Genomic DNA, 27,595 nt, shown 5'->3' with positions numbered 1-27,595 from the left:
TACAAAATAAGGTCATTAGACACTTACGAATATGCTGATTTTGTTGTGAGCTAACAAATTACTGGGTTGTATTTTATTATTTGTTTGGAATGTTTGTTTTGCTACAAACTGGTTCAATGGAACCCATTTTGTAGGACATATCGAGCCTAATTCCAACTGTGCCTATTTTGCCGAACGAGCCAGGCCCCATTCCCAACCCCACTAGCCTTTGTCAAAGAAGTGTCCACAAATATCTTGACTCGTGTATTTTGACAAAAAAGGCCCTACAATGTGTATGGATAATGTATACTAACAAATGTGAGAAAATTAATGCCCAATCTTTAATCACTATCATATTGAGTTACTTTGATCCAATCTATAGTTAAAGCAATCCCTACCTTATTGGTCCAATGCGTTGCACTCTCAATCGATTCAGGTTTTAACCTACTTGATGAAACTAATTTTAATTTCTTTTGGGGGTTCATTGACATTGAATACACCTAGTTAATTGGCACAAGGTTACCAAAACCCAAGCTTTATTGGAGGGTTGGGGTTTCATGCTTCCAAGCCCCATAACTTGGCTTTTATGGCTAACTTGGTTTGGCAGGGCCAAACCAATAAATATGACTGGTATGATCTTTGGGTAAAGGTTTTGTACAACAGGTACCTACGACATGACTTTGACATGAATATGATTTTGAGATAAAAGGGATTTTGCATGTGGGTATATCATGGAAGGACTAAGTTTAGGTCCAGTGCATTTAGTGCACTAGACCCGGTCAGATGCTGACACGTATTCAAAAATAGACACATATCATCATCTTAATGGGTCTACTACTACTAGACACTGGACCTAAGTTTGACCTGTCATGGAAAATGGTTGTCCTCTCTTTCTAAAAGGTTCTGAGTGGGCTAGGAATGGATTGTTTCCCATGAGAATATTTCTTTTTGTCTCCTAAATGATCTAGTCTAGGATATGAAAGTGATCCTTGTCCAAGTATTTGTGAACAGAACTGATGAGAGGGTATGGGATATATAGATTTTAGCTTTAAAGAAGCTTACTCTATGGTCACTTTTTGGGCTAAATTAGTCGTTTTCGAGTTCAATAGAAATTGGGTTTGGAAAGTGGTGTATAGCACCAAGGATCATACCTCTAGCATAGGTGTAGAAACAATTCACCAGTTATTTAGTTGATTGAGGAGTTGAACGAAATCCATAACTTTTTGGAAGAGGAATGTATGAATTCATTTGCCTCCTTTCGTGAGGATTGGTTGAAATTAATTGCTTTTCTTTGGCTGGCTGGCTCATACTCAAGTTGAAGATTTTGTTGTGTAAAAAAAAAAAAAAAACTTAATAATCATACAAATACACGATAATAAAAAAATACATGTGAATAATTATATTCATTGTCACATAACAAAATAAAGAAAATCCCTTTGTTTTTATTTGAAGAAAATCTTTTTTGGTACAACTTATTTTTTAGCTTTTTGAAAACGAGATTATTTGGAAAAGCCATACTTAAGAAAGTATGTTACATTCTGACTTTCCGAGTATGAATATTCATCTCTTACTCTTATTATTTTTTTAGATTCTTTTTTTCATTTTTTTATTCTAGTTTGAAATATGTTATACTTCCTCCTCTATTTTTTATTTTTTGATAATTCAATTATTGAGAGGAAGGATGAATTGAAATGCGGACATCTTCATTAGAAGCATTAAAATATGTCAATTTAATTACAAGATTCTTAACAACCGATATATTTTCACTTATAATTTTACAATTATTATATAATTAGTGTTTTTTTATTATTTAAATTTTGAAGAAACAATTAGAGATGTGGTTTAATGGTCATTTCCCTCTCTCTTATTTTGGGTTCACGATATAGAGTTTGGCTATAAGCCTATAATATATTGCCTACCATAGCCTCCTCCATCTTCGGCGACATTGGCTTCTTCAGTGCTTCACATAACTAAATATTATTACAGCACTGCCCAAAACCAAAACCCCTAAAACTGCGCCAAAGAAAAAGCTCATGAAACTTTGAAAACCCTCAAAATCCTTAAACCCCAACAAAACCCCACCAAAAACCAAGCCATGCCCATCTCAAATTCGCTCTTCACAATCCTCACCCACCGCTTCTCCACCACCAGAAACCTCTCAAAACTCCCAAACCTCTCCAAAATCCCTGGCAAGTACAGGCCCCAAGCTATCCATGAAGCCCAGAAGGCCCTCACAGACTATCTCCACGCTACTAGGACCTTGCCCTTCACTTATGCTGAGCACATTGCCAAGAACTCATTGTTTTCAGTCTCCAATCTTATTGTCAAGCTTGAGTTTTCGCCCACTGATTTCTCAAAGAGCTTCCAGAGGTTCCTCAGGTACCATCCCATCAATGAATTTGAGTTTTTCTTTGAAAGCATTGGTCTTGATTATAGTGAAGTTAATGACTTTTTGCCTGCAAATAAGTTCTTTTTCTCTGAAGATGGGACTGTTTTGAATGCGGCTTGTGCGCTTTCGGGTTTTGGGTTTCCTTGGAATATGCTAGGGAAGTTGTATAAGGAGGAGGTTTCGATTTTTAGTAGGAGTTCGGACGAGTTAAAGGCTAGGCTTTGTGGGTTTAAGGAATATGGGTTCAGTAATATTTCAGTTATAGGTATTTGTTTAGCTTTTCCTCATGTATTGTGCGGGGAGGGTGAATTGGGTGGTGAGATTGATGCATTGTTTGACGATTTGAAAAGGGTTTTTTTAGATTTTGATTTGGTAAGTTCTATTGAGGGAAATGTGGATGCTTGGTATGAGGTTTGTAGGAAAATTCGGGTGTTTTATGACTTGGGTTGTGTGAAGGGAACGATGGGGGAGCTGATGGGTAGGAGCAAACATGTTTTTATTGAATACCCAGAAGAGGTTTTGGTCCAAAAAGCGGAGTACTTTTGTAGATTTGGTGTTGGGAAGGAGGATGTTGGTTTGTTGCTTCTCCAGAGCCCAGAGATTTTGAGTCTTGATCTAGAAACGCCAGTGGTTTCAGTGTTGGGGTTCTTGAAACATTTTGGATTGGACACAGAAGAATTAATGTTGGTTAGTCAAAAGTATCCATATGTGTTTGGAAGAAATAAAATGGCTAATTTGCCTAATGTGTTGAGGGCTTTGAATCTACATGAATGGTTCTTCAATAAGATCAAGAATGGAAGTCATCAATTGTTGGCTAATTATGTCCTTAGTGATCCGGATGAAGGCTTGGATAGAGAATTTAGAGATGGCTTGGATAAGATACAATATTCAAGAACCCCTATTCATAATATGAATAAATTAAATTTCTTGCATGGAATTGGCTTTGGGGAAAATGCCTTGACAATGAAGGTCCTAGCTCACTTGCATGGCACTAGTAGTGAGTTGCAGGAGCGATTTGATTGCCTCCTTCGTTTAGGGGTTAAATTCTCAAATCTCTGTATGATGGTAAAGTCGACACCAAAGGTCATAAATCAAAGACCAGAAACTATTGAGCAGAAAGTGAATTTCCTCTGCCATGAAATGGGATCCTCTTTAGAGTACCTAGACATTTTCCCTGCCTTTTTGTGTTTTGACTTAGAGAACCGGATTAAACCTAGGTACAGTTTCCACATGAGGCTTACAGAAAAGGGTTTGTGTAAAAAACCCTACTCCATTGCAAGCATAATAGCAACTAGTGAAAAGAATTTTGTAGCTCGCCTTTCCGGAATTCATCCGGATGCTCCAAAAAAGTGGTCTGAGTATATTTCATGCAAAAAATCACAGGGGTCATAGTTGAGTTTGTACAGCTTCTTATAGGTTGCTACTTTCATTGGTTTAGTGATTTGAAAATGAGATTTTAGAATATCAGTGGAAGACTAATGACATAACATTCTTGGATTGATCATTCAGGAAAGATTTGTAAATTAGTATCTAATCCCTTGGTTACAACAACATTAGTAATTTTCTCAGTATCACAGTGATCAACCACTGTGATCCTATTGATATTGCTCTTAGAGAGGCCCCCAAATGGCTCACTATTGTACTCCAGCATTTGGAATTGGCAAGGATACTCCATCATCAGAAGTAAGTTCTTGTGACCGTTTCTAAGCATTTGTACATACCCATGCCATTGTATTGAATGATTACTCCCTCCAGCTATTTCATATTTGTAAATTACGAAAAATTTGGAATGAGATCTAGTGCCATCATTTACAGATGAAGTGGTTTAATTTTTCATTTGACTGTTAGTTTATTTGCTTATATATTTGCTGACCTATTAGCGGCATTTTTACATTCAAAGCAAAGTTTGATCATCGTTTAATCTTAATTGTCAGTTGATCTACATATCTTATTTTTAGATAAAGAGTGACTAGAAAGTAAAAATGGAATTGTTAGTGAATTTGGAGGCATCACCATGAAGAATTTTCTTTTTTAAAAAATAAGGGTTAAATTGCATATTTGGTCATCAACTTCTGACTTTTGTTTCAAAATCATCATTATACTTAAAAATGTTTCACTTCAGTCTGTATGCCTTCAAAATGGTCCTTTTCATCGTTTGATGAATGGAAAATGTTGATGTAACAGACAAAATTCATGCCATGTCATAGGCTCCATATCATCAAAGCGTCATTGGTTTCATGATTTTCACTGCTATGTCAACATTTTCCATCAATCAGATGACAATAAGGACCCTTTTGTAACATTTTAAAGTATGAGGATGTTCTTGAAATAAATGACAAAGTTTGAGGACCAAATATGCAATTTAACCCCCCCCCCCCCCCCCCCCCCCCCCCCTGCCCCACCCAAAAAAAAAAGGTTTCAAATTTTATGACTACAAAGCAAATAAAATTTTATCAGTACGATAATAGAGATATATATGCTCTGTTGGATGTTGCTATTTCACGTGGTTTTGGATTCTCAGTGTGAAATTCAGGATCCTAGTGGAGTTGACACTACCAGAGCTTCTTATTTCACTTCCCAGTTTCAAGATCTTTTATCAATTCCAGGATAGATGACAATAATTTCCTTGAACTCACCCATTATGAGGTCTCTTTTTCTCTTCCTTTCTTCTCAAATGACTAATCAATACTTTTGATAGAATGCTAACCCAAGAATATTAATGGTTGATTTCAATGCACACTGTGGCAATATTTGTAGTGGTGTCTGCAGCTTTGAGGCCAAATACTAGCGAGATTGCCTGATGGGTCATTGAACTACTGGATGCTTTCACTTCCAAGCGATTCGATGCATTTGAGGTTTTACCATTTATTTGGTAGTTGAATGCTTACACAGAAGAAGCAAGTCTGTTCATAATGGATCTCTGAAAATCATACTGAACTTTTGGGAGCATGATAAAATTATGGAGTTCATTGACCTTACAGATGAAACAATTGTGGTGAAGCAAGTCTACAGCTCCTTATAGATTGCCCTGTAGGGGTCAGTGGCAGAAAACATTCTCGTGACTTATTTGTTGTTTATTATTAATTTTGGAATCTCACATCTCTTTGTAGAGCAATATAAACTATGTTGTTAGCTTATTAGCATAACAATCTCCTTCAGAGACACTGCATGCTTAAGAAGTTAAAAGTAAGTGAGGGCAAATATATAAAGTAGTAACTGGTGCAAAAGATTATGACAGCAGACTATTAGAGTGCTTTGACTAAAATCAGGGACCAAGAATGGGATGGTAGAGGTAGGGTTAAGGAATTTTGTCCCAACAGAAGGGTGAAGTAGTTGAGGTGCGTCCCTGATTCCCTTACATTTCCAGTTATTAGGATGAACAACCATTGGTATTATTGAAGGACAACTTCACAATTTTAGCTTGTTTGTGCAAGGGAAAAAAAGGGGTTGTGTAATATTTTAGCTTTTTATATATATATTAGTTAGGTTTAAGTTACACTTAGTGTAACTCTAAGCAATATTACACCACTCAATAATTTGTTATTAAATTCATATTTTAAGAATCTCACCGTTAAATTATATGTTTTATATGTGCTTAACATGCATGTTAATTTTCATGCCAATCAGATATTATTTACCATGTAATTCATAAACTCATTTCTTATGAATTATTTTAAACTACAAAAACTTAAATTTAAACAATTGATTGATAATATGATTATTAATTTTTGATCACTATGAAATTTTGCAAGCATAGAGAATATATGAATATAATGTAATCTAACGGTAGATATGTCAAAATTCACATTTAATAATAATTTATGGGGTGGTGTAACATTATTTAGAGTTACACAAGGTGTAACTTGAACCCGACTCTATATATATATACACACACACCGCCTTTGATTATTTATTGACCTTTAAAATTTTGACATATCAGCTTCGTAAGTTACCACTGCACACTCTTGGTGCAATGATTACTCCACAAGTATAAATGGTTGTGGAGTGTGGGGGACAAGTGCCGAAGTTCAAGTCTCCAAGAGGGAGTTTTACATACATATACACTTAGATTATGTTAGAGTAGAATTCTATCTTAAAAAAAAAAAAAAGCTTCACAAGTTTTATAAATTTATACCGCATTATAATTTAATTTATTTTATAATTTCTTTTACTGCCACACAATACATAATGAGACTGATAAACAGAGTTAAGAGAGGCTGAATGTTTAGGGCTCCTCTCTTCTTATCTCAAAACCCTAGCAACTACGACTAGTTTAACTTATGTTGTAGTCCAATTTGATGGCCGGTGTAAGTTAACAACTTAAAAGGAGTGGCAGAAGTGGTACTTTATGGACTTATGTTGTAGTTAGGGATGGCAATGGGGCGGGGTGGGACGGGGCCGAAGGATGGGGTCTTCGTCCCCGCCTCGCAAGGTTTTGTCTTGCCCCATCCCCGCCCCGCTCCGCATGACGGGGAAACTTTCTCACCCCATCCCCGCCCCTTGGGGCCCCGTGAAGTCCCGTCCCACCTCGTAAAACTCTACTTTTTATTAATTTTCCCTACAACTAGTATAATTTTTTTAATGAAACTTATTTCATTAATAAAAATATAGTTGAAATTACAACTACATTTATCCCATCAAATCAAATCATTTTTTAGAAAAAATTGAATAATATATCCAATTGTATAACAAGACAATCAAAAATAAAAAAATCTCATAGTATAACACATAACAAAATAAAAGCAGAGAACCACACTAGGTAGAATAAAATAAGCTAATATTGATATGTTTGTTTAATATAGTAGGGTTTTAGGGTATAAAAAATTTATAATTATAACATTTAGCGGGGCGGGGACGGGGAGGGGCGGGGCGGGGTGGGGTGGTTCTAAAAAGTCTAAACCCATCCCCCACCCCACTCCGCTCCGTGGTACAGGGCTAAAATCTTGCCCCATCCCCGCCCCACCACTTTTGCGGGGCGGGAAAAACCCGCGCGGGGCGAAACGGGAAGGGGCGAGTTAAGCAGAGTAGGGAAAAATTTTCATCCCTAGTTGTAGTCCAATCTGATTGCCAGTGTAAGTTAACAACTTAAAAGGAGTGGAAGAAGTGGTACTTTATGGTATTAGCAGGCACCACTGCAAACAGCGTTTAAGGATTTCTAGTTCCTTAAGAAATTTGAAGTAATGAGCTTCATATTAAGTTCATGATATGGTTACTCTTTCTTAAGTGTAACTTATACTTTTGCTCCTTTGAAATTTGATGTTCTATTTTGATCCTTCAAATTTAAAAAATTTAATTTTGGCCCAGACCATATAGTATATTCTTTTTTTTCTTCTTTGATAACAGACCATATGGTATATTTGTTAATTTTCTATCAATGTTCTGCATAGGTGGCTAAGGGCACGATGAATAGATTGTTGATGCAAACTCTCTAGCTGGGCACTTAATGTGCCATTGTTTTTTACCCTTTCTTTTCTCTCTCTCTCTCTCCCCTCCTCTCTTTATTTCCTTTCCCATTTTTTCTTTTCTTCTCAAGCCATGTATGACACATTTGTTAAAGTTGTTGTATCTATCTATACTATTTATTAGAGAATTCTGTTATTTGGACTGAGCTTTTATGTGGCGTTTGGATTGGACTATTTATAAGAGAATTCTCTTCTTTGGATTCCCTCGTACCAAACGCCACATTAAACCTTTCCTTTAACAGGAAGAATACTTGAGGACAATTTGGTAAAAATATATATCTAACTTCACTTAAAATGCCTACAAAATAGGACACTCTCCTACTAATCTTTGTTTTCAAAATAAACTTATCCAATTTTTTTTTAAAGGAAAATTATAATACTGAACCAAAAAAAAAAAAAAAAAAAGTCTCATCACATGTGCTTGAGGCTAGTAATTGTATACGATAGTTGAATAATGAGCAAAAGTATGAAAAAAAAAAAAGCCCACACAAAGGTTTGTGTAGTTTGGCTTAATGACCTACATAGTAGGTCTATTAAGCTAGTGTTTTACAATGAAGTCAAGGTAGACTTTATATATTAAAGAATACTTTTTTTTAAGAAGATACTTACGCTCTGTTTGTTTTAGCATTAACGTTTTTTTGGAAAATGGTTCATTTTCCAAAGAGCATTTTCTAGAAAACTATCTCATTTTCCAGTGTTTGATAACGACCTTGAAAATGAGCTTGAGAATGTATTATGGTGTTTGGTATGCAATTTTTTTTAAATATTTCTTGTATAATTTAAAACATGTATATTATGTAAACTAACTAATGTAATCATTATAAATAAAAAACCAAGAATGAATTTGGTTTTTATACTAAAATTTTGAAAATATACAATCAAAATTAATTAGTTATCAAATTTTCATGATCTCTATCACTCATCTTGTTCATATATATAGATAGTAACGTACGTACGTACACACACATATCAACCATTTGCCTATATATATATATAAATTTGACAAGGGAATATATTTTCAATAAGTATAAATAACAATAACTTTTAATTATCTACTCTTTTTGTTGGTATACTAATTGTTTATTATGATCAACCACAAGTCTTCAATATTACTCTAAATTATGTATTTATGTAATGTATTGCATAATATATCATCAGTGCATAGTATCAGCCAACAAAAAAAGTATTTACTAACAAATGCAATTCTCCTAAACAATTATCATTCATTATATAACAATATTATTTGTCCACAGTAAATATTGTCCCTTGTAAAAGCAATTTAGAGCAATATAGGTACTATGTTTAAAATTTTTATCTTTTACTTCATTCATTCTTTCTTCTTCTTCTTTATTTTTTTGCACTTTATGTATGAAAAAGAAGTAACTTCTGCCTGGAGAAATAGTTAGAGAGAGAGATCTATGGGAAGAGGAGAGACCAGAGTTAGTGATAATGAGGGTGTGAGGAGAGAAAAAGCAAAGGGAAGAGAGAAAAAGTGAGAAAACTTACTATGAGAGAGAGAAGACGCCAAAAAATTATGTTTCCCACAGCTATAGACGAATATAATATTTATAGAAGATGCAACGTGTGAGAGAGAGATTGTTTTCCAAAAATTTTTTTGGAAAACAACTTATAGAAAATAAGCCTTATTTTTATTAGGGTTTTCCGTTGACCAAAAATAGTTTTCCATTGACCAAGTTTTTTTTTGTGCTACCAAACACTGAAAAATGTAGAAAACTATCTTTACAGAAGGTTTTCCAGTGAAACAAACAGAGCGTTAAGAATACTTGACTGACCCTAGAGTAACGTAAGATTAATTTACTTATTTTATAAAGAGAGGTGCTACGTTCACAACATTTTTACAACAAATCATAGGTGGTTAGTTGTTATTGGTTCAAATTTGAACCTAACACTAAGATTACTTTTTTGCCCCAACAATAACAACCAGTAACAACCTGCCACTTAGGATTTGTTGTAAAAATGTTGTGGACATATCATTTCTCTTTTATAAATACATGGACCTATAATTAGTTTGGGCAATTTAGGTCATAATATGTCTAACAACATCCATGCCGGTATGACATTAGCTTTCTATAATATGTCTAACAACATCCATGCCAGTATGACATTAGCTTTCTATTCAAGCATATGAGTCTTCTTGATAGGGTGTGATATGAGCAATTTTAACTTTTATAATTTTTCCTGACTATATAGTTGACTTGATATATTTTAATTGATGTAGAGTGTTTAATTTGGACTAGTTGGCACGAATTAAAGAAATTGCAAGCTTAGTTGGTCATTTGAGAACCACTTTATTAACAGGCATGAACATAATGATAATATTAAAAACAAACTCAAATATTTTATTTGAAATGCAAAACGAACAAGTCTTCCTCTCACGGTCTAGGATTAATAAAAATTTAAAGCAGTGTGATAATTTATAAAACCATTTATATTTATTAAATCATATGATTTATTAAATCATTTTAGTAAGTTATATGATATATTAAATAAACCAGATAATTAAAAATATATATAAATGATCTTTTGAATCCTCATGTAATAAGTCGAAGGATTATTCATTCAAATTGGGTTAGAAATAAACTCTGTCTAATAAAAAATACCCTAATTTAAAAGGTTTTAACATCAAAGACCAATTTATTTACAGTAGGTGGGTAGCAATTGTCAACATTGTTGGCTTTTTTTTGTTGAGAAAAAATCAACATTGTTGACTTAAATCTAGATTAAGAACCTCATACTTCACAGTAAACAATCCGAGAAGCATATATGATACAAATTACAATTGACTTGCGTTAGCAATTTGTGAAGATAAATTTATTTTACTTTATCTAATCTCTTTGAATCGTGAAGAAACACTGTTGTGCATGGCTAGACAATCTTTTTTTTTTTTTTGGGAGAGTTTCAACTTATGGCGTCCGCTCCTGATGATAGCTCTTTTTCATCAGACCAAGATACCAATAAATATTTAGTGTAGGCGGAGATTGAACCCCATATTTCTTATACAACTATTAGAGACTTTACTAGTTGAGCTAGACTATCATTGATTATTATTTTGCTTGTTCCATTAAGAGGAAATGGTTCAAGTTTTTTTTTTTTTTTTTTAAGAAACGAGGGTTTATAATAATAATAATAATAATAATAATAATAATAATAATAATAATCTAATGTCACTTAAAGATTACTTAATTTGAATATGTTAGCTAATTTAGTTGGCAAAATTTTTCGGGCAATACCTTGGAATAAAATGTTGCCAAAATTCATGAATGGGATTGGAGTGAAGGGGACCTTTAAAGTTCTAAATATAGACAGGAAAGAGGGGGAGAGCATGGTATATATGATACTTAAGAGCATTAAAACATATCTATAAAATAATTAATAATAATAAAAGAACATTAAAATATGTTGGGTTGTACAGAGTATGAGCCAACTTATATAATGTTCCAGTGCAGTGCATTTTTGGAATAACTATAAAATTTAATAATTATGTGTTTTGGCATATATTAATTATAGTTGAGAAAATTTAATATGAGCAAATAATTTTCATTTTTTCCCGTTTCCCACCCAATCAAACTGACCAAAAGGAAAGGGGAAACAAAAAATTTACAATAATTTCAAAATTAGCCTACAACGGCACCACCTCATACATTTTTTTTTTTTTTTTAAATGTAGATATGGTAAAATTTAAACCTATGACGTTTACTTTATAATGATTGTTTTTATTATCCAGCTAAGACGTTTATTAGTTTTCGGTGTAAGTAGAGTTTAAAAACCAGATTTCTTATTCAATGACAAAAGATTTTATCATCTCAGACAATAGTCACTAAACAAATTTAATTACAAATTTTAGTGGATCCATGTGTGTTGGGGAAGGTAAGCTAATTTAGGAAAGAATAACTCTATTGGAAAAAAAAAAAAATTGTGTATTACCATATACTGCCAGAATACTAAATAAGCTGCAACCCTTGAACATGTACTAATCTGAATGCAAAGGTTTACTAGTTTGACCAAGGTAAACTCCCCAACACAAACCAATGGACACTCATTGACATTGGTCCTCCTGAAAACCTCCAACTGCATCTCCTTTTTGCACTGCTGTATTGTGAAAAAAGGTGGCCAAGTACAGAGAGATATATATATATATATATATATATATATATATATATATATATATATATATATATATATATATTATAAAAATGATTCCATAATTAGGAGAGTGAGGAATTTTGAATCGGAATGTTTTTAATGAAAGCACTAAAAATTATCAACTAATTGAATTACAAAAAACTTTACCAGCATTATTATTATTATTATGCAATAAAATTTTCAACTTATGACGTTCGATTTATAATAATAATTTTTTATTGTTGGGCCAAAAAATCAATTAAATTTTTATTTAAACAAGTTTGAACTCTAGATCTTTTGTTCAACGAACAAAAAAAACTTTAGATTGGTAAATGTTTTCATAGTTTTCTCACTTTACGGTCCAAATCTATATTTACCTTCCTTATTTGGTTTTAATTCAAACTAATTTGAATGAAAATATATAGGCAATATCTGAAAACGAATATGATTTTGACAGGAGAATAGAAAAATTAGGTAGTGAATAACATGTGCGCAGATTACCCAAAAAAAAAAAAGAGAAAAGAAAAGAAAAAGAAAAATATGTGCGCCCACAAAATTTTGGTATTTACCAAATCTGTTACATGCGAACCACATAAAATTCCTATGTGGAGCCTTGCCACATTTACATCTAAAAGTCTGCATGTTGTCTACGTGGCACATTTTAGATCTTTAAATTAGCTGAGAAGTCAAACCCCAAAACTTTTCCAAATAAAGTTTTTTTTTTGGGTTAAAAATAATGTGTACTAAAATAGTGCATGTGTCATTAATCATTATCTTCCATATTAATCATAACCTTCTAAAACAAGGGTTACCAAATTAGATAGCATATTTTGAAAAAAAAAAGGGTAAAAAGAAAAGGAAGCTGGAAACTGTTTATAAAACTTTGCGCTTCATCTAAAACTTGTTCATAAATTAATTTGATAGCCATTGAACATAGAGAGAAAAAATTGCCTAGAGTGAGAAATTGAGAATGAACCTTCTTTGTAATAAAATCGAGAACCGGTTACCTCAGTGTACAAAGTTTTATCAAAAGTTTCACATCTATTTGATTCCTAGGTGCCGACAATGATAAAAATGAAAAGTGGAGATGGAAAAATAAGGTATAAATTCTGAGCCTTTTTCTGTAATTTTCCTTACACTATATGGTATTGATTTATGATTGCATCATACCTTAACAAGCAATATAAAAGTTTTCAAAACAATAATTTAACGATATTTAACAGAAGCGGTTAAAAGTTAAAACCCCTCAGCTATTAGTTCCTTAGAGCATTCACAGTAAAGTATCTAAAAAATTTAGCTTTTAACAACTCAAAACATTTCTTTATCTATTTTAACAACTCACTTTATAATGTATTTTACAACAAAGATTTTATATTAACATTCAACACATTAAAAAATATAAACAACAGAATAAAATAATATATCTAACACAATAACCAACAACAACAACTATCAATACATTAAAATACCATTTTTTAACACTCTAAATTAACATATTATTTTTTTGTTTTAAGTTTTGAGATATAGTGAGCTGCTATCTATAGCTCAAAGTTAAATTTTTTAACTTTAGCTGCTTTGCTGCAGCTACAGTTTTGGAGAGTTGGTTGCTAAATTAACCCTTTTTTTGTTGTTGTTGTTGTCATCGTCGTCGTCAATTTAGCAACCTCACTAGGATGCTCTTAGCAAATATGAAATTATCACGTGCAAGTAGAGTACATACATACAGTTGGCCATCCATATTCCCTGTTGGATAACGCATTGTAGGTTCTACTTGCAAAACTTAGTATTATTAATGTTTTTTTTGAAGCACACAAAAGTTACTTAATTGGTGAATAATAATAAGTTAATAACAATACCAGTATAATAACAAGAATATTCTGAGCAACATTTCCTCCTTTCACATTAACTAACAAGATTCATTATTATGCGAGAGTAAGAAGCATTATTCTTAAAGTAATGAATAGTTTCTCAAATTAAATTTGTTATATATCTAATGAAGTTATAAAATAACCAAAAGAGATTAATTCTATCAAATGACATAAGAAGAATATTAATATTATCACACGACAACTTATCAATGAGTTAAACCTTGTTTATTATTATTGAGAAAAAAACAAATTGTGTAAGTTTAGGTTTTATCAATGTAGAGGAAATGTGGGGTTTGTTAAAATTGAACAAAGACTTGTTTATACTAAAGAGCTTTTGTCAATGACCTTTATAGCTTAATTAACACCTCCCCAAAGGATATCAATTCAATTATGGTTTGTTTAGTTTGAAGAGAAGGAGGAGGGAGAGAGGAGTAAAGTAGAGTTGATAAAAAATTAGCCTAATTTATAGCCAACTTTTAATCCAAACAGACTCTTAATGTGTATGGGGTTTAAGAATAAAGCCGACCGGAAAGTACACACGAAATTCTGTTAATATTTTTCAATCCAAAAATCACAAGAAATGAAAAAAAAAAAAGAAATTAAAACAACTAGATGAGATATATTTATTTTGGTGTGAAATTAATGAGCCATATTTATAAGCTTGCCAAAATTAGTCATAATGAAGTATAAGAAAAGAGAGAGAGAGAAAAAAAAGAAGAAGAAGTTTAACCTAGATGCTTTCTTCTCAATAATTAAAAAAAAAAAAACAAAATCCTAAAACAAAATGAATTTAGAAATACAAAATCCAAACATTAAAAAAAAGGGGTAAATTAGGTAAAAGTGAAAAACAAGAACCCTGTGTATCATTCCTTCCATAATCAGAATATCCCAGACTTTCATAAATCGTAACCGCTCTCTGCTCTTTCTTCTCACACACACAAACACACTCACAGAAATCTCCAATCACCATTCTCACTAACTCTGCAATTCCTTTCTGACTCCAATACGCTGTCGTTTTCGTTTTCGTTTTCGCTTTCATTTTCAAACTCTGTGTGTGTGTTTTTTTAAAGCTCACCGAACCAAAAAAAAAAAAGAAAAAAAGGAATAAGAAAACCCGAAACATGGTGCTCCGAAACTCGGTGTCCGAAACCGAAACGCCACCGGTTCGAGCTCCACAGACGCCGCAGCCGCAGCCGTGACAGCCGCACGCGGCCTTTTCGGGTTTCGGTGCTGCTCCGAAGCCTCAGCCGAGCTTGAATTGGCTTTTGAATCCCTCCAACACCGCCATCAATAGTTACCAAAACCTTCAGAGCCACTACAACAGTTTCGGCTTCAAAATCGCCGACCCGAGTCACGACTCGTCGACTCGTTTCGGCGGCGGCGCTTCTTCGTATCTCCCGCCGAATTACTCTCCTTTAGTCAACAAAAATCGCGATCAGCACCACCGAGGACTCGCTACTGAGTCGACTCACGAGTCAGTGTCCGAGTCGTCCTCGCACCTCGGGGCGAATTATTCGCCCCTGGTCGATTACGGTCGTCAACTCAAACTCGCTGAGTCGACTCAGAACCGGGTTGGTAAACTCGGCGAATCGGAGAATCGGAACCGGAATGTCGTGGTTGACGCGGCGGCGAAGAAGAAACCGGTTGGCGCTGTCTCTGAGTCGAAGGCAGCGATTTCTGGCCCGGTTATCGATCTCTCTGAGTCTCCTCCGAAGCGAAATTCGGAGAGGAAATCGGAAAATCCCGGCCGCGCGATCGAGAAATCGGCGGATTCCGATACGAAAGCGAAATCTAAGCTTCTGATTCGTATCAAAACCAAGAGCAAGTCCAATGCCGAAGCTGACAACGAAGATCACGATCGTCACGACGCTCCTGATCGCGCTGCCGATACCGAAGAGCCACAGGATCAAACCTCAGCCGCCGGAGCCGGGGCTTCCACCGGCGTCAGTGGCGTCGAAGTAGAAGTCGAAGCGCCGCCACAAAAGACGTGGAATCTCCGGCCGAGAAAACTGGCGACTAAGAATCCACCTCCGGTGCCGGCGCCGGCGCTGCATGCGACGAGAAAAACCCAGCCTCCGAGTCGCGTTGAGTCGACTCGGTCCCAAACCGCGGCGGAAAAGAAACCTTCGGAGAAGAAGGAGAAAAAACCGAACTTTTCGATCGCGCTTTCGAAAGAAGACATCGAGAAAGACTTCTTGCTCTTCACTGGGTCCAAGCCAGCCCGGAGGCCCAAGAAGCGATCGAAGATCGTTCAGAAACAGCTCGACGTAACTGAAAATTTTCTTAAATTCAAATTCAAATTCAATCACAACCACAAAAATACAATTATATCAGTATAATTACCTAATAATTATAGCTATAATCATAATCATGGAGCTAATTAAGCTAATATTTTGAAGCTTTGTTTTTGCAGAGTGTTTTTCCGGGATTGTGGTTATCTTCGGTTACTCCAGAGTCATACCGGGTCACTGATTCTAAGGTCAAAAATTTGAAAATTTTGAAGCTTTTTTTCAATACTGTTTGTTTGGCTCAAATGGGTGTTTTCTTAGGTTACAAGCAACTGATAATAAAAATGGTAACTCGAAGATTTTTTGATATGTGAAGATGGGTTTTGTTTTGTTGCAGGGTTAGATGGGGAATTGGTGTTTCTTTGAATGGTTATTGGAATTTTGAAGGTTTTGTGAATGCTGACCCTTTTTGACATTGGAAGGTATAACAAAACATATACACCAACAAACCTTTGAAGATGAATGGATGACTACAGTGTTTTTTTAAAGCTTTTTTGCGCCCTTGTGAAGAAACACAGTTTAGTAGGACACAGATGTCTTAGCAAAAGAAAAGTAGACACAGATGTCTTTAGCAAAACACAGATGTACATATCAAGTTGAGATTATAAGATTATCGGTTATAAGACTTTATTAATAATATGAATGTTTACATTTTGTTTATTATTCCGTTGGAATGAGGGTGCTTTTAGAGAGCTTCTTTGCATGGTAGATTACTAGAGCTTGTTGTTTGTCAGTTTGAGCAATGCAGAATTCGTTTTCTGGAACTCAGATGTTTGAGATATGTTTTATATTTTATAGGTAATAAGACTCTTATTGAATGAAATGAACATTGTGTATATGATGATGAACACTTTGAACATGAGACAAATACAAAAAGCTTAAGAGCTAAAGCTAAAAAATTGTAAGATGTTTGAGATATGTACTCATAATTATATGCATAGCATCTCAACATTCTTTATTTCTTTCTGAATTTGCCCTTGTTTGAGAAGACCAGATTTGTTTGGTGGCTAATGATCACTTTTCATGCATTACCAATGAATTACGTAGTTTTTTCATGCTTTATTTCCTACTATATGAATTCATGCATGAAATTGGAGAAAGAAATGCTGAGCGAATAATGACAGATACATGCAAAGTCAACTTGAGAAAAGTTGTTAGGGGGGAAATACCATTTGTAATTAATCATTCAACTGCAGTTTCAATTTTGTTGTCTTCATTTTTGTTTTGTTTTGTTTTTTACAATATAGTTAATTAAACTAGGGTTATGTGGTTATCGGAGAACTGGTTTGGTTTGCCATGATTGGATAATGAAGATATATATTGGTAGTCTACTAGTCTTGGAGAATGACTACTTATTTCTAAATATATCATTTCACTGCTTGGGAGTTAATAGAACAATTAAAATTTTTTTGCTAGTTATTGTGTTTATGTAATTATTAAAGTAAGTGCTTTCAGATTAAGCTGTTTTTCCACTTATGATTTCAATTGAAGAACGTGTGTTGCACGCGCGGTAAAGTAAGATGTCGTGTGGGTGCACGCGCGGACCTGGCAAATTAGGAGTTCCAGAGTTTCAGATTAAACCGTTTTTCCATTTATGATTTCAAATGAAGAATGTGTGCTGCACGTGCGCAAAACTAAAAACAGCATGTGTGTGCACACGCACTTTGCAAATTAGGAGTTCCAGAGTTTCCGGAACATATAAGAATATGTATATAACAAAATCCTTTTAGCATACTTGCCCTTTTTAGTCAGTTCATGGCGAATTTCTCACCTGTATTTTCTAATGAATGCTCAGCTTGCTTGTTGGGCTCTCAATGCATTTTTCAATGTTTCCTTTCTTCTAGCTTCATGTCCGCCGTAGTTGATGTGCTTGTGGTTGCAGAAGCTCCAATCTTGTTTATGAAGTTATTTTTTTTTTTTCGATACTTTTGTTCATGCTTTGTTTTTGTTGTTAATGAATCTTTTCCCTGGGAAAAAAGAGGAGTTATTCAGTATTGTTTTTAGTAGTAATTTTTTCTTGGTTAATCATTAAACTAGGATGGTGGCTTTGCTCTTAGTCTCACATACATAATTAATCATCTTGTTTTAGCTTTAGGTTAGAATTTGAGGAGTTACGGTATTATTGGTTATATGCTCTTGAGGTCATATTAGCCATTTGATCAGCCAGTTGTAAAACCAGTAACTTACACCACTCCTCCTACCCAATATATTTGCTTCTATTGGCGTCCCTTTGTTACAATCAGCAGTGGCAAATGGAAATAATATTTTCATTGATAATTTAAACAAAAAAGCAGTAACTGGAAATGTATTGGTGCCTTAAGATGTTGCATTTGTAGTTTCAGCTGGAATCTACCTTACTACAGTAGCAATTTGCCATACACAATGATGAAGATTTATTTATTTGTTGTCTGAGCTTGCTGCCAGGATACATGTCTTTGGCATTCATTTTGCTATCTATTTGGTTTCCTGACAGTGTATCCAATCGTGTACAGGATGCACTGCTAGTTAGATCTGTTGCATCCTCAATCGATTATAGTCATGGTTGTCATTGCAATTCTTAGCTAGTGTATAGTTAAACGCTGAAATTAGTTGAATGTTCAGAATTTCTGTGTGTTTGGAGATTGACATTAGTTGAAATTTCTATATTTAGAGTACCTTTATTATTATGGCTGGTAATCTGTTGCCTGAATGAAACATACACTGAAGATGAAGATTTCAGAAATAGTGGTTGTTAAGAGACTGAGAATCGGAAATAGTAGAACTGAAAAGATTAATTCTTAGCATTCCATTTGGAATAACTAAATTATTTGCAGTGTTTCAGGCATATTGCATTTATGTTTAACATTCCCTTTGGACTGCTTCAGGTTCAAATGCAACTTGCATTGGAACAATCATTTTTTGGGTATATTATTATCAGTGTTTAATATTTTATTTACACCAGATGGCACAAATGCAGCTTTTATGAGACCATAGAAATATCTCAATGTGGTTATTGATGTGCCATACAGACAAGTAGAGAAGCAGCTGCCACATAAGAGTGGAGCTCTGAGTTTGACCATTGATGTGCTATACAGAGAAGAAGAGAAGCAACGGCCAATAAGCGTGGATCTATTCTGAGCTCAAGGGGTGTTGCAAACTGGTGAAAGGTGATGCCTTTTGAACTGAAATGTTCGCCATATTGAACTCTGGCAGTCTAGACCAGGGGCTTTGATAATGTGCCTGCAAAACTCTTGGGAGCAACGGGCATGGATACCCAACTTGGTGTTTTTTTTTTTCCACAGGCAGCTTTCTGGAAACCAGAAGCATCATGTGGATCAGATAACGACGACAGTGTGGCGCTTGCTGTGCACCTTTTAGAAGTGAATGGTAATAATGAATTGCTTGACATAGTAATTTGGCATTTTGGGTTAAGCAGAAATTACTTGACATATAATAATTTCTTCATGACCCAAAATAAGAAATTACTTGACATATAATTGGTTAAATTTGGACTTATCAAATAAAGGAAATTACTTGACATATTTGGTAGTGTGGAACTAGGTTGTGTTGTTGGATTAAATGGTCCTTAGTTGCTAGTTGCAAATTTACAGATGTGGACCATATGGTCTACCTATAACCATGATGATATTTGTATTTATTTTATAGAACTGTTTATATCATGATAAATATTATAGAAATTGATTTATTTTCTCTCCCTTTGATGGTAATACAAAATCTAGTAAGAATTGAATGAAATAGTCTCTTGGAAAAGGAATGCTTGGTAATTATGGCTTGTTTGATGGACCAACCTTTGGAGAGCGATGCACAAGCAGAAAAGTAAACAACAGTGCGGCAATTTTATTTCTTCTCTCTTATTCTACCTTACTTGATTATGCCCTCGAACTGCATTGACAATGAGCCTATTTCTTTAGTAGTACAACTGCCCAAATTAAAATTCTTACTTTTTAATTGTTTATGCCCCATTACAGTTTAAGGAAACATATTTATTCCGTAACCGACAGTCAAGATACTAAAATAGCAGATTCTGGCATTTGATGCTCAAGTCTTCTGTCAAGTTTGCCCACTGCTTGGATTAGAGGGAAAGAGATACAGAAGTACAATTTTTGGAGGGGCTCTGGTGTTTGAGAAACAAGAATGGCTTAGATTCCTATCAAAAAAGGAAAAAAGAAAAAGAATGGCTTAGACAGTTTTCTGCACTATCTGCTGCAGTTACTCTGCCAAAAATAACTGTTGTGAAGGATGTCATGCCCTATGTGCTCACATTGTCGCTAAATCAATGGGGTCTTAGAGCACTCGCATCAGTGGATGTATAATGGAAAAAATGTGTAAAATTTATAAATTTTTGTGTAAAATTTATACATTTTTTAAAAAAAATGATCTACATCAATGGGTGTATAATTGTGTAAATTTACAAGTTTGCTATGGTAACTATGTAAATTTACATTGACAATATTCATCTTGCATTTAGTGTCTTTTTTTTTTTTTTCCTTAAGTTTTTTGTGCTGTACTGCCATGTGACATTTTTTTAAAGAGGAGAAATGCCATCTGACATTTATGGAAAAGAAATTACTATTGCAAAAACTATACTAAAGAGATAAAACTTTGAAGATAATATAAAAAGAAAAGAATTCATCACTAATTAACTTCTAGTAGTCATCTCTAACTTGCTGATGTTTTGGAAGAGGAATGAGATCAAATAAAGGGGCACTAACATTGTTATTTACATTAACACACATGAAAAAGTCAAGTAGTTGTTTACCCTCTCAGACCAGAATGCCTGCTTTCCTTTGTTTTTTAGTCCACTGGAGATTGTGCCACAATGCCAAGTAGACCAGAAAATGGGCAGGGGAGAGGAACATGGAAAAATAAAATGGAAAAGAAAGTGGGGGGGGGGGGGGGGTCAGCATTTAAGGTATCTCCTTAAAAATTCTACCAGATCTATCATCAGCAATGAATTTTTATTTCCAAATTTCACATAATACTATGGAAGGTTGTTTTCACTGAAAGAGGATCAGTCGAATCCTCTTGCAACACTAAAACTAACTTAAATCCAGATCAAACAAGTAGATATATGAAGCCAAAGTTTCCCACTTCTGTCCAAAACTTGTAGCTATCTTATAATTATTGTTTGTTTGGAAAAATTCTACATATTTGGCAAGATACAAATTCAGGTGCTTGAGTGTTGCTTTTGCTGTTTCATACATTGTTTTGGGGGGTGCATCCTTATTAGTAGGTTTTTTTTTTATTTTTATTTTTTTGTTATGGTTCTGGTAGTATAATAGTAGGGCTTAATCTGTTCCTCATGAATGCATCAAGTTAAGAAGGATTATTAATATAAATGACACTAGTGATGACCTGAACAGGAATCAGCTTCATATTCTAGGCATGTGAAAACTGAGAAGAATATTTGTGAATTATGGAACCAACCTCCCTCTCAATGGAGCAGAGAATTCATTCTCTAAAGCCTCCAAATGAGACTAAGCAATAGGGAACCATAACTCACATTCTGCACCAATCAATCTTCACCACAGGGATGAAAGATATGAGGTCTCAAAGGCTAAACAGCCAACTCATGAGCTTGGTCCGGATGTTTGCCGATTAATGTAATTTGAACTATACTTCCAGAATTTGAGCAAGTCTCATCTAAAATCAACCAAATGTTGTAATTCAAAGTTCCAGACTTTTCTCTACTTTGTGAACTATATAGTTCACAAAATAGAGAAATGTCTGGTTGATAGCCAAAGAAAACCAGGTGACAAATGAGATAAACAAGCAGCAGTCATCAAATTATCAAATTTGTATCACCAAGGTCTTATAATCCATTAACTTGGAGAACAATTCATCATATGATAATTATTCGACAGAATATTAAGAGCAAACATCAACATAAATTCTGGAATGGTCCAGATCATTTCTTATATTCTACTATAAGGTTGGTGCACATTTTGATGAAACTATGGCATTTCATTTCATACCATAATTGCTTTGGAATAAATGAGATGCCTGCCCATCTGCAGCAAAGGTGAGAATGCTTTATTCATCTGTGCAAGACATGATCTTTGGTTGAAATGTCATCCCACTCAGGCATAGTATGAAAATGGCATCTTGATATTCTGTGCGTACCCATTGATCATTGTGTTCCTCAACATGATATCTAACTTGCAATCATCAAATTCTACAATACAATACCTCGTTTAGTTATTTCAAATAAATTATTAACTGAACTAGATATCGATGAGCTAATAGTAATAAGATACCAGTGCAACCCAAAATTTAACGTACCTCCAAGTATTGAGAAGAATTTTTAGGAGTCCAGGCGATACTGCAAGAATAATTAACTTGGGTGAGGGTTGGAATTCTTAAAATCACGTTGTACTATTAAATTTTAAAAAAATCATATGTATACATATACATTCAGAGAGAAAGAAATACCAATTATTCTTGCTCCTCCTCCACCTCATAGACAGACCTCCAATCAATCTCAACACGAGGGATGTTGGCAATTTTGAACCACTCTCGACCTTTGCCTTTCTTGCAGTGCTGTTCCAGTAGAGGACACCTATAAATATAAAGTTTCAGAAGTGAAGGAGGCAGACCGTTCTCTGGGAGGTATTCAAGTTTAGGACAATCTTTGATATACAACATTTCAAGAGCAGAGAGGTGTTGAAAGCCCTTGGACAGCAGTACTAAATTTGGAAAATTTATAATACTCAGGCTAGTGAGAGAGATAGGCAGCAGCAACATCATCATTGTCTTCCCATCTTCCTCAGCCTCAGGAAATGACTGCAAATTTGGAAACCCGCCCATAATGTTGAGATCTCTAAGAGATGTGAGTCTGTGGATCCCCCACTCAAATAGTTGCTTACAGATATTAACCCCTGACAACCAAAGTGATGTAAGATTTGTGGGGTAACCCACTTCCGTGAAGGATATGATGCTTGGACACCGGCATATAACTAGTTCTTGAAGATAGGTGAGGTTGGGCAAGCAGTTAGGCAACGCCTCAAGTTTCTCACAGTTTTCAATCGAAAGCTTTCTCAGGCTGGTTGGGAGGAGACCTCCATCCGGGAAGGAAACAAGACTAGAACAATCCCATATCTTGATCACATAGAGGTGGCAGAGTCTGTGTAGGCCCTCAGGTAAGGACTTAAGCTTTTCACAATGACAAATTTGGAAGTGTTCAAGAGAGGCATTATTTTTTAACTCTTTGGTTACTGACTCCAGCTCTGGACATTTGTATACAAAAAGGATTTTCAAGGCAGCAGGAAACTGGTTTTTTGATGACAAGCATTTTAGAGATGAACATTCCCTAATCTCCAAGTGTTCAAGAAGTGACTCATTACTACTACAATTGACATAAAGATTTCCCTCATTCCTCGCTAAAGAAGAAGAAGAGGAAGAGGAAGAGGCCTCCTCCTCATCAAGCACAACTTGCAAATTCTCACAATTTTTAATGTCTAGCCTTCTCAAAGTTGGAGGTAGCTGGCCTCTTGAAATGCAGGTGAGAGAATGGCAGTTGTCAATATATGCGGTTTCAATACACATACTATTGGACATCGGCAAGGATTTCAGAGCATTGCAATTTTTTATTTTCATTGTCCTTAACGTATATGGTAGACTGATGTTCACAAGTCTTGGGCATGATCTGATATCTAGGGTTACAAGGGAAATGAGCCTATCTTGCCATAAAGATGTTAGCTCCTTGCAATCATCTATCGCCACATATTCTACCTTTGTTGATCCTTGCATGAATTCCTCTGTCAAACTTGTCAAATCTGAAATAGAAAGAACCATGGACTTCAGTGAGCTTAACTCAATGGGACTTTTGCTTATCACCTCTTTGCATCCGACAATTTCTACCTCATGAAGCATTGGAAGGTTTGGAATCGAAACAACCAACTGCTCACATTTACGAATAGAAATTTTTTCCAATGATGGGAGATGGTGGGGCAATTTTCCTTGCAATTTAGGGCATTTAATGATAGAAAGTTCATGCAAGCAAGGGAATTCTTCATACTTAACTCCACAAGGAATCCAGTCTTGCCATTCTTGCATATCCTCAAAACGAAGTCTAACTAAAGATCTAAAAGGATTAAAGAAACCATCCCCATAAAACTCAGAACCAACACTTCTCACCCCAGCCATTCCTATAATGACAAGATCCTTTAGAGAGGGTAATTGTCCAATCGCAGGCAAGGATGTGCATTTTTCACAACTACTCATCTTAAGGAGCACCAGTTTAGAAAATAAAGGATCTCCTAACCAAGTTGGAAATCTTGCACCAACATACCCCTTAATGGAAAGTTCTTTTACCGTTATTGGAGGTTGTAACATGTCAAGAACATCTATTGCAACTCTTGCATCTAGTAAATCAATAAGCACAGACCCCCATTTCATAACCAAAACATCTAAGTTCTTACCATTTAAATCAGCCTTTCTAGCATCCTCAGCATTAAGCACATTCTCTAAGCCTGAAATGCAAAGTGTTTTGCGAAGAAACTTCAAGTTCATCAAGTCTCCTACCTTAGATCCGGTATCTTTTCCCACAACAAATTCAGGTAGTGTTTGTAGGCTTTTTAAATTTTTTAGTCCCACTGGCATCTCTTTGATTAAATAAGCATCTGTAGTATCAAGATGTCGAAGATTGACTAGATTCCCAATTTTCTTCGGTAACTTTGTAAGTTTGAAACAACGTCTCAATATCAACGTTTGCAAATTGTATAAAGAACTTATTGATTCTGGTAAACTTGTAATCAAAGTACCAGAAAGATTGAGGTATCTTAAATGTTTCAAATCACCAATAGAACTTGATAGCTCAACAATTTGATATCCACTTAAAGATAACACCCTTAAACATTTCAATTGTGGCAACATATGATAAGAAACATGATTTGTTAAGTAGCAAACTTTCCTTTCTGGTAGCGGTAGGAAGGTCCGTAATGACATGCCTTCGTGAAAGTCTTCAAATCTTTTGATGCCATCACAAAAGCAAGGAATATAAGAGAAATAGCGTACCTTTGTGGGAATCTTGGATTGATTATTAGCATTCAATTTGTCATCCAACCTATAACATATGTCTCCTGCAGCCCATTGAGCTAGATCATTGACCAGGTCATGCATGACAAAACGTGATGCATGATTGCTTGATTGTTGGAAAAATGATCTTCCAAGTAGATCAAGAAAATACTCACTACCAAGATCTTCCATTTGCTTGTTTCCTTCTGTTTCTTGAAGTAAACCTTCTGCCATCCATAACAAGACTAGTTCTTTCTCTTCGAATTCATAGGCCTTTGGGAATATTGAACAATAGGCAAAACACCTCTTTAGTTGTGAAGGGAGATATTGGTAACTCAATCTAAGAGTTGGAATAATAGCACTTTTCTCCTCTGGTATATCTCGGATGTTGCTATATAGCACATTTTTCCACTGATCATGGTTGTGCTTAGTGCGTAAATGGCCTCCGAGTTCTTTTGCTACCAAAGGCAATCCCTTACACATCTCTATAATTTTTTGTCCAATTTCTTGAAGTTCCAAATGTTCACTAAAATCTGTTGCCCCCAATGCGTGTTGGGTAAATACATGCAAACAGGCATTTGGTGACAACTCCTTCAACTTGTAACTTGGAGTAGTGCCCACTAATGATGAAACACCATCATTTCGAGTTGTGACAACAACCTTACTTCCTAAAGCCCCAAATTCAAATGGACGTTGTAAGACAGTCCAATAATTGTAATTTTCATTCCAAACATCATCCAAAATGAATAAAAACTTCTTGCCAAATAATATGTTCTTCAGTTTGACTTGAAGTAAATCTAAATCATTAACATCATAGGGCTCAGAAGTGACAGATTGTATAATTGCTTTTGTCACCCTTACAATGTCAAAATCATCAGAAACATAAATCCATGCTTTCATATTAAAATGCCGATTCACATCATGGTCGTTGTAAACTAGTTGAGCAAGAGTTGTCTTACCCATTCCCCCCATAGCAATTATGGGAATCACAGAGAGTTGAGAGTCACTTGATCCAGCACCCAGCAACAAGTTGACAATAGCCTTTTTATCTTCATCTCTGCCATAAACGTGACCTTCATTCACAAGAGAAGTTGTGGGTAGTCTTGCTGTTTTAGTTCTTCCTCCATCATAGTATCTCAATTCCAGATAATTCTTTTGTGTCACACTTTCTTGCAATCTTGTATTAATCTCTTTAATCTTGGACCGCATGTTAGTATTGAACATAACAGAAGTTGGATTAAAACTAATACCTGCAGGGATGAGCATGGGTTCCTTACTTGTGCTGTGTTCTGCATTCAACTTATGTTGCAAAGCTTCGGTTGCAAACTTGTCCAAGACGTCCTCCACATCAAAAGCTAAGTCCCTGAGTTCATCCAACCAGATCTTCACGGCTCGGCTTGTCATCTGCTTCTCTTCGGCATCATCTAGAACTGCACGGATTTTCAGTAACATTGTCTTCCACTTCTTGAGGTCAGCTTGCACTTGATCTTGGTTCAAGAACTCCAACAATTCCGGGGAGGTTAACTTGCTAAACAGCACCTGAAAGAAACCGGATAGAGCAGCCTCTCCAATAACTGACATGGTTTTGCTTGTAAGGAAATATAGAAAAGTAACCAAAGAGACACAGAAAATGAGTTTGAAGTGAAGAGTTTTGCTTAATTTGTTCTAGGAAAGTTCAAAAAGTCTACAATGTTTCTTGTTTTTCTGATTTTTTCTTAGGCTTACCCAGTTACCCCAACGTGTGGTCTGGTTGCATGCGACTTTTCTCCTATGCAGTTCAAAGTCATCTGCTGAAGACTTTTGGCAGGTAACGAGAAATTACTGAGCTTGAGTGAGGTAGGTAGCATGTGAAGAGATTAAAGAAGTGAATACATTTGTTTTGATTGGAAAGAAATATTTCTATAAAATACCACAATTTATACCACACAATTTGTCACAGCTATATATATTCTAGGCTAAAATGTAAAACTAACTCTTTAACTTTCTTCAGATTTCATTTCAGTCCCCTAATTTAACTTTCGTTCATTTCAATCCTTTAAATTTGAGATTTATTCAATTAAGGCATTTTCGATAACTTTTGTTTTTTTTAATCTAGAAAATATTTTTCAATAATTAATTGAATTTTTTTAATTTAAAAAATTTGAAGAAAAATTTATAAAATTGAAAAATTAATCACAATATATAATAAAAGTTGATGTAAAAATCTTAATTGAATAAACTTAAAAATTAGAGGATTGAAATGAAAAAAAACAAAATTAAAGAACTGAAATGAAATCTGAAAAAAATTAGAAGGTTAGTTTTGCATTTTACCCTATATTTTATGTGCTAGTAACAGATTGTTTATCATTTTCACGTGAACTCATAACTTTTTCTCTATTATTCAAAATTTATCATGTCAGAATTGTAGTAAAATTGTGGTATAAAAGATTGTTGTCCTATATTTTCTCTATT

The 27,595-nt window shown here is 34.8% G+C and overlaps 3 protein-coding genes across 6 annotated transcripts; 2 read left to right on the top strand and 1 right to left on the bottom strand.

Moving 5' to 3' along the window:
- The first annotated feature begins 1,905 nt into the window (after positions 1-1,905).
- Positions 1,906-5,778, top strand: LOC142615004 (transcription termination factor MTEF18, mitochondrial). 2 transcript variants are annotated; one of them, XM_075787657.1, is made up of 3 exons: positions 1,906-4,051; positions 4,890-5,014; positions 5,138-5,778. In XM_075787657.1, the coding sequence occupies exon 1, from the start codon at positions 2,075-2,077 to the stop codon at positions 3,758-3,760; it is 1,686 nt and encodes a 561-aa protein (XP_075643772.1). In that variant the 5' UTR covers positions 1,906-2,074; the 3' UTR covers positions 3,761-4,051; positions 4,890-5,014; positions 5,138-5,778. The 2 variants fall into 2 exon arrangements, with proteins under 2 accessions (XP_075643772.1, XP_075643771.1); XM_075787656.1 differs by having other exon boundaries at positions 5,126-5,778.
- Positions 3,995-16,766, top strand: LOC142616680 (uncharacterized). Its single transcript, XM_075789475.1, has 4 exons — positions 3,995-4,051; positions 15,044-16,108; positions 16,255-16,320; positions 16,467-16,766. Exons 1-4 carry the CDS (start codon positions 3,995-3,997, stop codon positions 16,470-16,472), a joined length of 1,194 nt encoding a protein of 397 aa, XP_075645590.1. The 3' UTR covers positions 16,473-16,766.
- Positions 16,767-17,642: 876 nt separating this feature from the next.
- Positions 17,643-26,865, bottom strand: LOC142617943 (putative disease resistance RPP13-like protein 1). Of its 3 annotated transcripts, none has more exons than XR_012841114.1 (4): positions 22,562-26,865; positions 22,412-22,451; positions 22,105-22,304; positions 17,643-18,096 (listed from the first exon to the last, which is right to left on the bottom strand). XR_012841114.1 is itself a non-coding variant. In XM_075790917.1 (4 exons), the coding sequence occupies exons 1-2, from the start codon at positions 26,723-26,725 to the stop codon at positions 22,565-22,567; spliced, it is 3,984 nt and encodes a 1,327-aa protein (XP_075647032.1). In that variant the 5' UTR covers positions 26,726-26,865; the 3' UTR covers positions 21,953-22,304; positions 22,412-22,451; positions 22,562-22,564. The 3 variants fall into 3 exon arrangements, 2 of the variants coding, with proteins under 2 accessions (XP_075647032.1, XP_075647031.1); XM_075790917.1 differs by lacking the exon at positions 17,643-18,096 and having other exon boundaries at positions 21,953-22,304; positions 22,562-26,217; positions 26,395-26,865; XM_075790916.1 differs by lacking the exon at positions 17,643-18,096 and having other exon boundaries at positions 21,953-22,304.
- Positions 26,866-27,595: the final 730 nt, after the last annotated feature.

The sequence above is a fragment of the Castanea sativa genome, chromosome 11 (genome assembly GCF_040712315.1).
Source record: "Castanea sativa cultivar Marrone di Chiusa Pesio chromosome 11, ASM4071231v1".
Classification (NCBI taxonomy): Eukaryota; Viridiplantae; Streptophyta; class Magnoliopsida; order Fagales; family Fagaceae; genus Castanea; species Castanea sativa.
Note: the sequence above shows the minus strand (reverse complement) of the source record. Positions and strands in the feature narration are given on the sequence as shown.

Excerpts from the sequence above, each read along its gene's own strand:
- LOC142616680 (XM_075789475.1), top strand. The coding sequence starts at position 3,995 with ATGGCTCACTATTGTACTCCAGCATTTGGAATTGGCAAGGATACTCCA. Across the intron at positions 4,052-15,043 it reads AGGATACTCCATCATCAGAA|CCGCACGCGGCCTTTTCGGG; the intron begins GTAAGTTCTTGT and ends CAGCCGTGACAG. Across the intron at positions 16,109-16,254 it reads TCGTTCAGAAACAGCTCGAC|AGTGTTTTTCCGGGATTGTG; the intron begins GTAACTGAAAAT and ends TTGTTTTTGCAG.
- LOC142615004 (XM_075787657.1), top strand. The coding sequence starts at position 2,075 with ATGCCCATCTCAAATTCGCTCTTCACAATCCTCACCCACCGCTTCTCC.
- LOC142617943 (XM_075790916.1), bottom strand. The coding sequence starts at position 26,725 with ATGTCAGTTATTGGAGAGGCTGCTCTATCCGGTTTCTTTCAGGTGCTG.